Source organism: Caretta caretta, chromosome 1, assembly GCF_965140235.1.
Source record: "Caretta caretta isolate rCarCar2 chromosome 1, rCarCar1.hap1, whole genome shotgun sequence".
Classification (NCBI taxonomy): domain Eukaryota; kingdom Metazoa; phylum Chordata; order Testudines; family Cheloniidae; genus Caretta; species Caretta caretta.
The window spans coordinates 211,083,393-211,095,413 of record NC_134206.1 but is presented as its reverse complement, the minus strand read 5'-3'; the positions used below and the strand labels follow the sequence as shown (position 1 = coordinate 211,095,413).

The window sequence follows — 12,021 nt, the reverse complement described above, 5'->3', positions numbered from 1 at the left end:
GGTCTGCCTGGGTTCCCCTGTTTGGGTATCTTGGGAGGCAGATAGAAGTTCTGTGGGGAGGGTTTGTGGGGGATGACATTATAGCGCTTTTCTTGGAGCTGTTTGGGGAAAGATTTGACAGTGTCTTTAAATTCCTGTCTGACTTATGGTGTGGGGTGTGGTTTTTAGCTCTTTATAGTAGGTGGTGTCAGAGACTCATCTGTTTGTCTTGTTGACACAGTTATGGCAATTAGGAACTACAGTAGTGCCACCCTTTGTCTACTGGTTTGATCACTATCTGGTGCTTGGATTTTAGGGACTATCCCCTGAGCAGTAGAGAGACTGCGGTAGATGTCATGCATGTCTGAGGATTTCACAGTTGATTTTTTTCCCCTGAAGCAACCAATGTAATGATCCATTGTGTGGTTTTCTCCGCTGTGCGGTGTCCAGTTAGATGACTTTTTTCTTATGATTGCAGTGGATATGTGGTAGTTGTGAAAGATTTACTTAAGGCAGAGTTGGCGGAAGAATTCTTCTAGTTCTCTAGGTTAGTATTAGTAGAAAGCATCAAAGCAGGAGAGTGGGACAGTCAAGCTCATGGACTAAGCAGCTTCTAATGGAGGCATGTTTTGGGGAAATGTGGTGCTGAACCGTTGGTATTTGGGTAGATCCAGCACATTTCCTTACAGGCTCATCGTAAGTTAGCAGCAGTTACTGCTGGAATGAATATACCCTTCTGTTACATGCAACATGGAAACACAAACATAAATTTCAAAATCAGATTAATTTTATTTTCATTCATGTCTTGGCACTGGCGGTATGAGCTGGGAGTCTGCAGAAAGAGAAACAGAAGAGCCCATCCAAAGCCTCTCAAATCAAAATGGCTCCAGTGGATCAGCTATTTTTTTTTTCAGCTGATACTTGATGAGTTCTGGCTCCAGTGGGTCACGAGTTAAGGTTTGTACCACGTACAAGTGTACACACTCATCGGTGCTGTCGCTGATGGAGACCTGAAAGACAAGGAGAATGGGACAACCATGGACTAAGCAGATTCCAGTGAAAGGATGTTTTGGGGAGATGCAGTGCTGAACTTTTGAATAGTTACAAAATAAGAACTAAATCACACCCACTATCCTTCAATACCCTAAAGCTATAGAGACTGTCCCATTTCATACCACATGTGTGAGCAGAGACAGGCCTTTTTGTCCATGGTAGTGTGTCCCTGATGATCAGTGGAAGTAGAAATTTTATTCCACATTCACAAGGCTAAATTCCATTGGTATTCACAAATGCCACTTCCATTAGTTGCTCTGGCAGTTGCACCTATTTATGCCTGGACTGAATTTAGGCCAAAGTCTTTATACCCAAAAAATATCCTTCCCACTCAACTCCTTCATCTTCTGCTTTTTGCACATAACTGTGGGGATCTGAGTGAAGTCAATGTGAGTTTGCCTTCAGAAAATCTGATGGTTAAACCCAAAAGTTTTCCATCAGTTTTTCCAATGGGAAACTCTCTCATTGATTTCACTCGGATCCCATGCCTAGTCCGGCTGTGAAAGAATTAACCCCTTTTTTGCTGTAAGAAGGCCATAGCAGTTTTCAAAGACTCTCAGAAAGGGCAAAGAAAGTTGGAAAAAAGGAGACTTTTCATCAGCCTCTGTACAAGAAGTCAGTTGACTAAAGCCACAAAAGAGGCATGTAGTGGGAAGAAATCCTCCTGTTGGACTTTCCAAGGTCTAAGGGTCTATTTAAGTTTACAGAAAGGGCTGAAGATGTGTTTGGAATTTTTGTTGGATCTTTGCCGAGCTAACGACCATACCCAAAGCAAACCACCATCAGAGTGGAAATCAAGGCCCGGATGACTGGTGGATAGAAAGCTGGCTAGATTGTTGGGCTCAACGGGTAGTGATCAATGGCTCCATGTCTAGTTGGCAGCCGGTATCAAGCGGAGTGCCCCAAGGGTTGGTCCTGGGGCCGTTTTTGTTCAATAGCTTCATTAATGATCTGGAGGGTGGCATGGATTGCATCCTCAGCAAGTTTGCAGATGACACTAAACTGGGAGGAGTGGTAGATAGGCTGGAGGGTAGGGATAGGATACAGAGGGCCCTAGACAAATTAGAGGATTGGGCCAAAAGAAATCTGATGAGGTTCAACAAGGACAAGAGCAGAGTCCTGCACTTAGGACGGAAGAATCCCATGCACCACTACAGACTAGGGACCGAATGGCTAAGCAGCAGTTCTGCAGAAGAGGACCTAGGGGTTACAGTGGACGAGAAGCTGGATATGAGTCAACAGTGTGCCCTTGTTGCCAAGAAGCCTAATGGCATTTTGGGATGTATAAGTAGGGGCGTTGGCAGCAGATCAAGGGACGTGATCTTTCCCCTCTATTTGACATTGGTGAGGCCTCATCTGGAGTACTGTGTCCAGTTTTGGGCCCCACACTGCAAGAAGGATGTGGAAAAATTGGAAAGAGTCCAGCGGAGGGCAACAAAAATGATTAGGGGACTGGAACACATGACTTATGAGGAGAGGCTGAGGGAACTGGGATTGTTTTGTCCGCAGAAGAGAAGAATGAGGAGGGATTTGATAGCTGCTTTCAACTACCTGAAAGGGGGTTCCAAAGAGGATGGATCTAAACTGCTCTCAGTGGTAGTGGATGACACAAGGAGTAATGGTCTCAAGTTGCAGTGGGGGAGGTTTAGGTTGGATATTAGGAAAAACTTTTTCACTCGGAGGGTGGTGAAGCACTGGAATATGTTACCTAGGCAGGTGGTGAAATCTCCTTCCTTTGAGGCTTTTAAGGTCAGGCTTGGCAAAGCTCTGGCTGGGATGATTTAGTTGGGGACTGGCCCTGCATTGAGCAGGGGGTTGGACTAGATGACCTCCTGAGGTCCCTTCCAACCCTGATATTCTATGATTTAGGACACAAAGCCCTTTCCTCAGTATTTCCTGTTGGCTAACTTAGGCAGCTCCTCAGTCAGTGAGCAGATTTTTGTGAATCCCAGTCTTAGGTACCTAGCTTTCCCCATCCATTCTGTAGGGAACCTGAACACCTAATTCAGGGTTTGTGAATTCCACAAGGTTACTTGGTGCCTAGAATTTAGGCACTGAAATGCCCAGATACCATAGAAAACCTCTCTATCCAAGTCCTTCAAGCAACTGCCCTCATTGACAATCCAGTGGGAAACTTTGCACGTTGGAAAAAATAACCCCAACTATACATACAATATGATGGGGGCTAACTTAACTACAACTAATCGGGAAAAAGATCTTGGAGTTATCGTGGATAGTTCTCTGAAGACATCCATGCAGTGTGCAGCGGCAGTCAAAAAAGCAAACGGGATGTTAGGAATCATTTTAAAAGGGATAGAGAATAAGACGGAGAATATCTTAACGCCCTTATAAATCCATGGTTCGCCCACATCTTGAATACTGCACACAGATGTGGTCTCCTCATCTCAAAAAAGATATACTGGCATTAGAAAAGGTTCAGAGAAGGGCAACTAAAATGATTAGGGGTTTGGAACGGGTCCCATATGAGGAGAGATTAAAGAGGCTAGGACTTTTCATCTTGGAAAAGAGACTAAGGGGGGATATGATAGAGGTATATAAAATCATGAGTGGTATAGAGAAAGTGAATAAGGAAAAGTTATTTACTTGTTCCCATAATATAAGAACTGGGGGCCACCAAATGAAATTAATGAGCAGCAGGTTTAAAACAAATAAAAGGAAGTTCTTCTTCACTCAGCGCACAGTCAACCTGTGGAACTCCTTGCATGAGGAGGTTGTGAAGGCTAGGACTATAACAGGGTTTAAAAAAGAACTGGATAAATGACCCCTACGTTCTTCAACGAGAACACTTGACAAAATCCCCCACTTCTTCCATCCTACATTGATTAGTCACCTTAATGAGGTAGTGTGTTCCACCACACAGGGTCAGCTGTCTACATATTACAGCTACAAAGACTGGATATTCCTTATGCACTTTTTCTTCCAGCTGTGGCTTCACCTATAAAAAAGAAAGAGGGTTAGGTGTTGTAATGGGGTCATCATATCCCTTCTCATCATATGTCTACAGCCTCCGTTTCCCCTTCTCAGAATGCACATAGACCTACATACAACATTTGCTTTCTTTGGGCCTTGCTTATTAATAAACAATTCAACTCAACTCAGATCTTCCAGCCTTACTCGCTAGGCTCCACAGTTCCTTGCAGCCAGGCTTCACAGCCCTGTCAAAACTAGGATTGCTGCCTGGCCTTTCCTGAAATACCTCTCACCTGAAGCTCCTGCTCTTTGCAAACATCTCCCACCAAAACCCATATCCATCCACTGGTCCTCAGAGTCTGTCTGGCCCAGCTCCCTCTTAAAGGAGGCACCACCTCCAGTTTGCCATCACATGACACTAGGTCACTGTGACACAGAGGCCCATTGGTGCCAACAGGCAAAGGGTTCACTGTTCTTTACAAGCAACCCCTGTCTCAGACCTGACAAACTCACTACACCTAACACACTTCTTTCATGGTATTTATCCATGAAGTGTAGCATGTGAGGTCCCTGTTGAAAATTTGTAACATCAATACCCATAAGCATTGTGAGATGTTTCCATGGGTGATATTTAAGGACTAATTTAGCTATATTGAAAATTATGCCCTTATGGTTTTGGAGGGAAAGTGAATCACCAGAGAATAATATGTCTCAGTCATAGCCAATTCAAGCAGGAGGGAATTTTCACCTGTCTTGGGCTAGCCGATTATATATTGCATTATTGTCTGCCTTGGCACCAACCCAGAAAAGCAATGGGAAATCATGAAAGACAAACTAAGCATCAAAACCAGTTGCAAGTGAAAAGGAACAATATGATAGTGAGTGGATCGCCCTGTCTGTGGATAAAAACAGAAGACTGATTCAGTATATCACAGGGTGGAGAAAGACACTCTGCATCCATTCACTGAGGTAGCACCTTGATGAGTGGGGGAGCTTCCTGCAAGACTGGGTCTTTGTGGCTAACAAATGCTGTAAAAGACTGAACTGTGTGGTGAGAATTTTTTCTATTAAATAGGAAAGGTAACTATTAATAAGTGTTTTAAGATTTTCTTTTATATGGAACCAATTGTTTCCATCACTCACACTTTATTCCTGGAGGAATTCTGCGCTACTGCATGCCTGCATGATTAATGAGCCATGCATATTTTAAATTTTTTCTGCGAAGAAAAAAGCTGCTGCTGCAATATTGCTGCCCTTCCACCTTTTGCCCACCAGAGGGCGCTGTGGCACTAGAACAGCAGCAGGTCCCAGCAGAAGATAACTTCTCCAGTTTCTCCTTTAGCCCACCACAGGGTGCTGTGGTGATAGAACACAGCAGCAGCTCCCAGTCAGCTATGGAAGAGAAAGAGCCTGCCTTCTTTGCAGCACCTGTCAGGCCAGGTCAGAAGATAGTGGCTACGGGGAGACAGACAGCATGGGTTGCTGGCGAGGGGTTAGACAGGGGCTCATAAAGGCTCTTGGGGGAGGACATACTGGGGCAGGGGATGAATGGGAGTGGAGGCACAGGGCCACAGGTGGGAGGGAGGTGCAGGGCCACCTGATGGGGTAGGGCTGCAGAGCTACATAGGGACAAAAGATGGCTGAATGGGGGCACAGAGATGCACAGGGACAGGGGGTGGTTGATTGGGTCACAGAGACACATGGGGATGAGGTGCAGGGACACATAGGGACAGGGGTGGCTGAGTGGGGGCACAGAGGCACATGAGAACAGGGGAAGGGGTACAGGGACACATAGGGACAGGAGAGTGGCTGGGTGGTGGCACACAGACACATAGGGACAGAGGGAGGAGGTGCAGGGCAACATGGGGATGGGGGGAGTGGATGTCTGAGTGGGGGTGGAGGGACACGTGTGGACGGGGGTGCAAGGACACATGTGGGTGGAGGATTACATGGGGACAGGGGCAGATGTGCCTGACTGAAAGGGAGAGGCTAGGGGTCAATCAGGCTCTGCATGGGGAAGCTCCCTAACAATCCCTCCCCGAGCCCTCAAAAAAACTATTCCATACTTTTCCCACCCATACCCAACAACCCTCCAAGTTCACATCCAGCCTCCTTCCCAGCAATTTACTTCCCTCTCCCTCACCTCCTCTGTTACCCCTGACTCCGCCAAGCCTTTGCACTGCTTCTGAGGGGTGCGGGAAATATGGTTCTCTATTGTAGTTTAAATGAATTATTACTCAGCGTTCTGTATTAATATGCCTAGTAAGGAATCTATTTGTCAAAAAACATTTCCTGAATTCTTTTTGTTGTCTGTATGGTTACAGACATACTTGCTGACAGGCATTTTGAAATAAATGACCAAAATAATTGAAACTAGTGTGATTATATTGTGTTATTTTGACAAACAAAATGTGCAGAATTTTGCAGAATTTTAAAATATTGTGCGCAGAATTTAATCTTTGTTGCAAAATTTTTAATTTTTTGGTGCACAATTTCCCCAGGAGTAACACTTGTGTCTATTTGAATCTGTTGTTCCTTAAATATTTTGTTTGTTTGTTTTATTGAAAGTGAACTCAAGTGGTGGGTGTGCTACACAAGTAGTAATCTAAGGTAAAACTGGGGTCCAATGTTCCTTTTGGAATGGAAGATCTGGAATTTCTGTGGGTATCTGGGGATCAGGGGCTGGATGTCACAGGGGGACACTTTGAAGGGACTCAGGGGCTAGGGTGTATCTATTTGTCAATCTGCAGGGCAACGGAAGGGCTGGCACAGCCCAGAGGAGGGTGCCTGAGTGGCTGACGGGCTGGTTGTGTGAGATAGCTAACAGCCAGCTGGCAAAGGCAGGACTCCTTTTTGCAGGAGGCAGATTTAGGTAGATGTGTTTATGCATAGGAGCAACTTTAAATGCTGTGGATTTTTAAAACTTGTTCAGTGCCAGTACTTCAAAAATATGATGTGGAATAAGGAGTGTTTCCCACTGTAACATATAGCTGAAGCGAAGGGAGGTTTAGAGCTCATCAGTGAATTGACAGTGACATTATCAATGACCTTTTCAAAGGCTAAGTACCAACTGTGACAGTTCAGAGCAACTGCACCTGCAGTCCCCCCTTGTGTCCACCAAGGGCACCCATTCGAGTCCCCCAGCTCCTCAACCGTCACCTCCCTTGGGCAAAGGCAAAGGCCCATGTCTCTCTCCCTCCTGACCAGCATGTTCAGGCTGCACAGCTTCTTGAGCTACCCTGTCATATCTCCAGCAAGCCAGACTGCCTAAACAGACCAGCCTCTGTGCTGCTTTCTCTACACAGGCTATGAACAGTGGCGTGCCAGCAGTGACAGGTTATCACACAGCTCTTTCTAAGCAGGCATATTTATTCTTAAGGTAAAACATTAACACAATGAAAACATACAAACTCGCTAGCAAGTTCACCAGAGGTAACTCTAGCTCCACCCTAGGGCTCTGGTAGGTTAAGTCCTTCCACAAGGATTGTGCCCCACCACTTGAACGGAAGGTCCGTTCCCTTTGCTGGATCAGAAAAAAGGCCATGAGTCAGTTAAAACTCAGGCTATTTATCCAAAAATCTTTTTTTTGTCTGTTGGTCTGTGGAGAATCCAGTTTGTACCAGTAAATGCAAGCTTCTCTCCAGCTGGTGGTACCTCTCTGGAGGTGTTACTACCTGAGTGAATTTGCCTATCCATCCCCCACAGTTCTTAGTTCCTGGAGGGCTGTTGTTCCCCTCCCGCATGGAATTATTTACAATCCCTCAATAGTACATAAACTTTTGCATTTTTAATACAATGAATGCCTAAAATACTTCAACTTAATTCCAGGAGGTAAGTCCTGGCTAGTGTCATATCTGTTACAACTAAGTCACTTTTGAAAATTTTCCCTAAGATGCCTATGATCAGCCTCACCTGATGACACCTAAAACCCTGTCTACACAGGTGCTTCTACGACTACTACACTGCTACTACCAGAGAAACTGCACTGGTAGTTTATTAGGCAGTGAAGACTTTTTCGTTCATATATTGCTATCTGCACCACAGCTGTGAATGTCTCTAGCGCTCCCAGAAGACTGGAAAGCAGAAGGTCAGAAGACTGGAAGAAAACTAATGTGCCAGTATTTCAAAAGGATCAATGTGATAACCCAGACCACTATAAGCCTGCCAGTCTGACATCAATCTCAGGCAAGATATTGGAGCAGATGATACGGACTTGATTAATAAAGAATTAAAAGGGGATAATATACTTAATGCCAATCAACGTGGCTTTATGGAAAATAGATTCTGTCAGACTAACTTGATATCCTTTTTTGATGAGATTATAAATTTGGTTGATAAGGGTAATAGAGTTTATGTAATAGACCTAGACTTCTGTACGGCATTATACCTGGTACCACATGACATTTTGATTAAAAAACTAGAATGATACAAAATTAACATGGCACACATTACATTGATTAAAAGATGGAAAAGTTCTATGCCTGTGTTATACAGGAGGTCAGACTAGATGGTCCCTTCGGGCCTTGGTAGATACGAATCTAAGAATTTCACGGACTTGACTTAGTGCAGTCCCTTTCGAAGCAATTTTTCCATGCCACATACTGCATGCTTCTAATCAATCAAGAGGGCTTCCATTTTCAGTGCTGGATGTTAGATTTTAAAGTAAGTTGTAGCTTCATTCCCTAATCTCTCTAGAATTGGCTTTAAAGACGTACACTTTTGTTACATTTGTTTCTGTTGTCTATCTTTCATTGCATGCCACTCACCTTGTTAGTAATTTCTTGGATTTGTGGGGTTGCACGCAAGGCCTCCGACCATTCTCCAGTATTTTCTGATGACATGCTGGAAAACTTTGACAAGGAAGATCTAGAGCAAATGTAATCAGAGAATAGTCAAAGATCTGATATTACGTAGTCACATAATCATGTGATTTGTATATGTGGAGTTTACCATCATCAGGTTTGAGGAGGGGAGAGAAGGGAACAAAGGAACAACACAAAACAAAAGCAAAATTTTTGTATTGTTAATAGTAAGGGAAAGAGCACTTTAAATATCACTATGTGTAAAATGCTCTGTGAACACATGAAAAGCAGAAAAAAAATAACACCCAACTCCCATAGTTATGGTGATTGGTTCAGCCTGAGATGGTAATTTCTGGACTTATCACCAGTTTGAGCACATGTAATGGGTGGGTGACTGTTCTTGTGCTTAGGGAAGTGATTGTAAACACTGAGCTATGCCCAAGTATATCCCAACGTTAGCCTTAAAACTACCACACGTTCTCCCTTGTTTTCATTGCAGCAATTCCTGTTTAACTTAAAATGTGGTTTTCTCTGTATTCTTAGATGGGCAAAGGCAGTAGGCCTTTTATTGTAATGATTTTATTTCTCTATTTTTCATTACAAAGCGGAAAGATTTTCCATTTCTTTAAAGGACAGAAATAAGAGTGCTGATATATGCTGCCTCCTTACCTCTCCCCATCCCCTTCCCCCCGACCCCTGTGTTGTAGTTTTTATTTGCAGAAATATGACCCACACTTCAAAAGGAGCATGCAGGGAAATTTCTCTCTCAAAATTTTTATAAAACCTATGGACGTTTAGCAATTAGTCATCTTTGTTTTCAGTTTTTGGCCAGGAATAAGGTGTTCTTTTTCTGCATAATTCCTTACTAATCTTTAGAAGAATGTCCCTTATTCCATTTACTCAAAGTAATATATTTCTTCACAGCCTTTTATATTTATTGGAAATTAGCACCTATTGGCTTAAACTTTATCAGAGGCCTCTTAATTTTAGTAAAGTTTTTGAAGGACAGATAAATTTAAAAGAATATTTTAGCAAAACATACAACACACAAACACAACACCCGCCCACCCCCTATTCTGCCCTATTTCCCAAAACAATTCAGCATCTATTCAAGCCAACTTGTGTCCTATTTGACAGATAAACCATTGAAAACACACATTCAAAATAACTGTAGCCACAGAGGGAGGCCACACCGCCTCGCTGTGCCACCTAGCAGTTGATGCCAAAGGAGGGGGATTAGCTTGGTAAGTGTCAGCAAAGAGTCTAGGGCCCTGGCCTCTTGGGGTGGGGCAGAGCAACTGGCAGTGTTTAGCCCACCTGCCTGACTGGGACAGACAGCAAACACAGTCAGGCTCAAGCCCTCTGGGTGGGGCAGAGCAGTAGCAGTCGATGGCCCAGTTCTCTGGCTGGGGCAGACAGCAGACAAACACAGGCCGTCCGGCCTAAGGTGGTTAGGCACCACCCCATGGGTAGGGTTGGCAGCAGGGGATAGGGGGACCCTGGCCCACCCTACTCCACCAGCTCCCAGCCCAGGGTCCTATTAGTGGTGGGGAATCCTGCCACGGGGTCAGTGGGGATCCTGCGGAAACATGCTGACTGTGGTTTCAGCAACACAACGGGACTAATGTCCAGTTTACCTGGGCTACTTTCTACCCCTACCTCTTTGCAGGGTTTTGTTGCTCCTGGGTCCTCAGTCTCCTTTGGGTACACGGCATCCAGCAGTCCCAGCAGCTCCTCGGGGTACTTGGCCAACGGCAGTCTTAGCAGCTCCTCTTCCTCTGGGTCCTGCTCCACGGGCAGAGGTTGGCACAGCTCGGTCCCTGGTGCAGGGGCCAGCAGCAAAGCAGAGGCATCCAGCTCCTTCCCTGATTCTGGCTCAACTTAGCTGGAGGTCCTGCCTCTTATACTTCCTGTTCCCTCCCTCTGCTTCCAGCATGAGGGGCAGACCCGGCCGGGCTCCACACACGAGAGGGTGGGGCGTGGTTCCTCCCTGTCAGCCTGGGAGGGAGGCCACTCCACCTCACTACGTATTTTATAGATAAATCACCCATTCACACACACATTCATATTTGTTGTTCAGGATTGTTTTATACCAAACACGCAATACATACAGCCTAACTTAAAAGAAATCTAACTATGTAAAATTAGCTAATACACCCCATGTAGACAAAATTATGGTTTTGTTTAAGCTATTTTATGTAAAACAGTTGATTGCACATTTTTATCAGGGATAAGGCTACTGCTATTCCCCCTTGTGACACTGCACCCCATACTCTTCATAGAGATATTATGATATGATTATGGCATAATTATGATGTATTTTATGCAAGATCAGTTGTGAGATAGCATTGAAAAGGTTATGATTTACTGAACATGATTACCCTATTTGCATACATGTATCATTTTTGTATCTGAAGTTAGGAATATTGACTATGTATCTGTGTTACAAATGTGTTTTCCCCGGGAAACACCCACTGGGCAAAAGGTGCTCAGTCTAGATGGCTGGCAGGAAAGGGCCCATTCAGGTTAATGAGCCATTAGAAGAAAAAAATAGGTCTTAGAAGAAACTTATCTCCCACTGAGGGGCCTTCCTGAGTATGCTACAAACAGCCTCCGATTCATGGCTGCTGTGACACTACAGGAACATGTGACCAGGTCACCTGGGACTGGACTTCATCTTGGGATATCAGCATGGCTGGTATGGGAACCAAGTTTGGAAACAAAAGGTTCCTGCCATATGCAAAGTCTATTTCAGGCAGGGGTGTGACATAATTGAGGTTTTTCACTGACTCCCCTGCCAAAGAGACTCCTGGAAACACCTGAGGAACAAAGACTGAACTGGGGCAAGTGCTGGATCCAGGTTAGAGGAATTTTTAGCCTGTGAGTGGAACACCTGGGGATTCCAAGCTGTAAGTTAGTGCAGCTTGCCCCCTTAAGAATATGCAACCTGCTTGTATCATCACTAGGGTGAGGATTTGCTATTCATATCCCATCTATGTAGTATATTAAACTTAGTTTCTGTCTTTTGTTTATTTGCTAGGTAATCTGCTTTGATCTGTTTGCTATCCCTTATAATCACTTAAAATCTATCTTTTGAAATTAATAAACTTGTTTTATGTTTTAATCCAAACCAGTGAGCATTTAACTAAGGTGTCTGGGAAAAAATCTTAGCTCAGTTACCACAAGTGTACATGGTCCTCTTCACATTGAGGGAGAGGCGGACTGTGTGTTAAACCCATATACTGGCTAGATTGGA

General features: G+C 44.4%; 1 protein-coding gene across 1 annotated transcript; it reads right to left on the bottom strand.

The window, feature by feature from the left end:
• Positions 1-748: 748 nt before the first annotated feature.
• LOC142069071 (leukocyte cysteine proteinase inhibitor 1-like) lies at positions 749-10,703 on the bottom strand. The gene is made up of 4 exons (XM_075119421.1): positions 10,425-10,703; positions 8,730-8,829; positions 3,884-3,988; positions 749-989 (listed from the first exon to the last, which is right to left on the bottom strand). The coding sequence occupies exons 1-4, from the start codon at positions 10,478-10,480 to the stop codon at positions 855-857; spliced, it is 396 nt and encodes a 131-aa protein (XP_074975522.1). The 5' UTR covers positions 10,481-10,703; the 3' UTR covers positions 749-854.
• Positions 10,704-12,021: the final 1,318 nt, after the last annotated feature.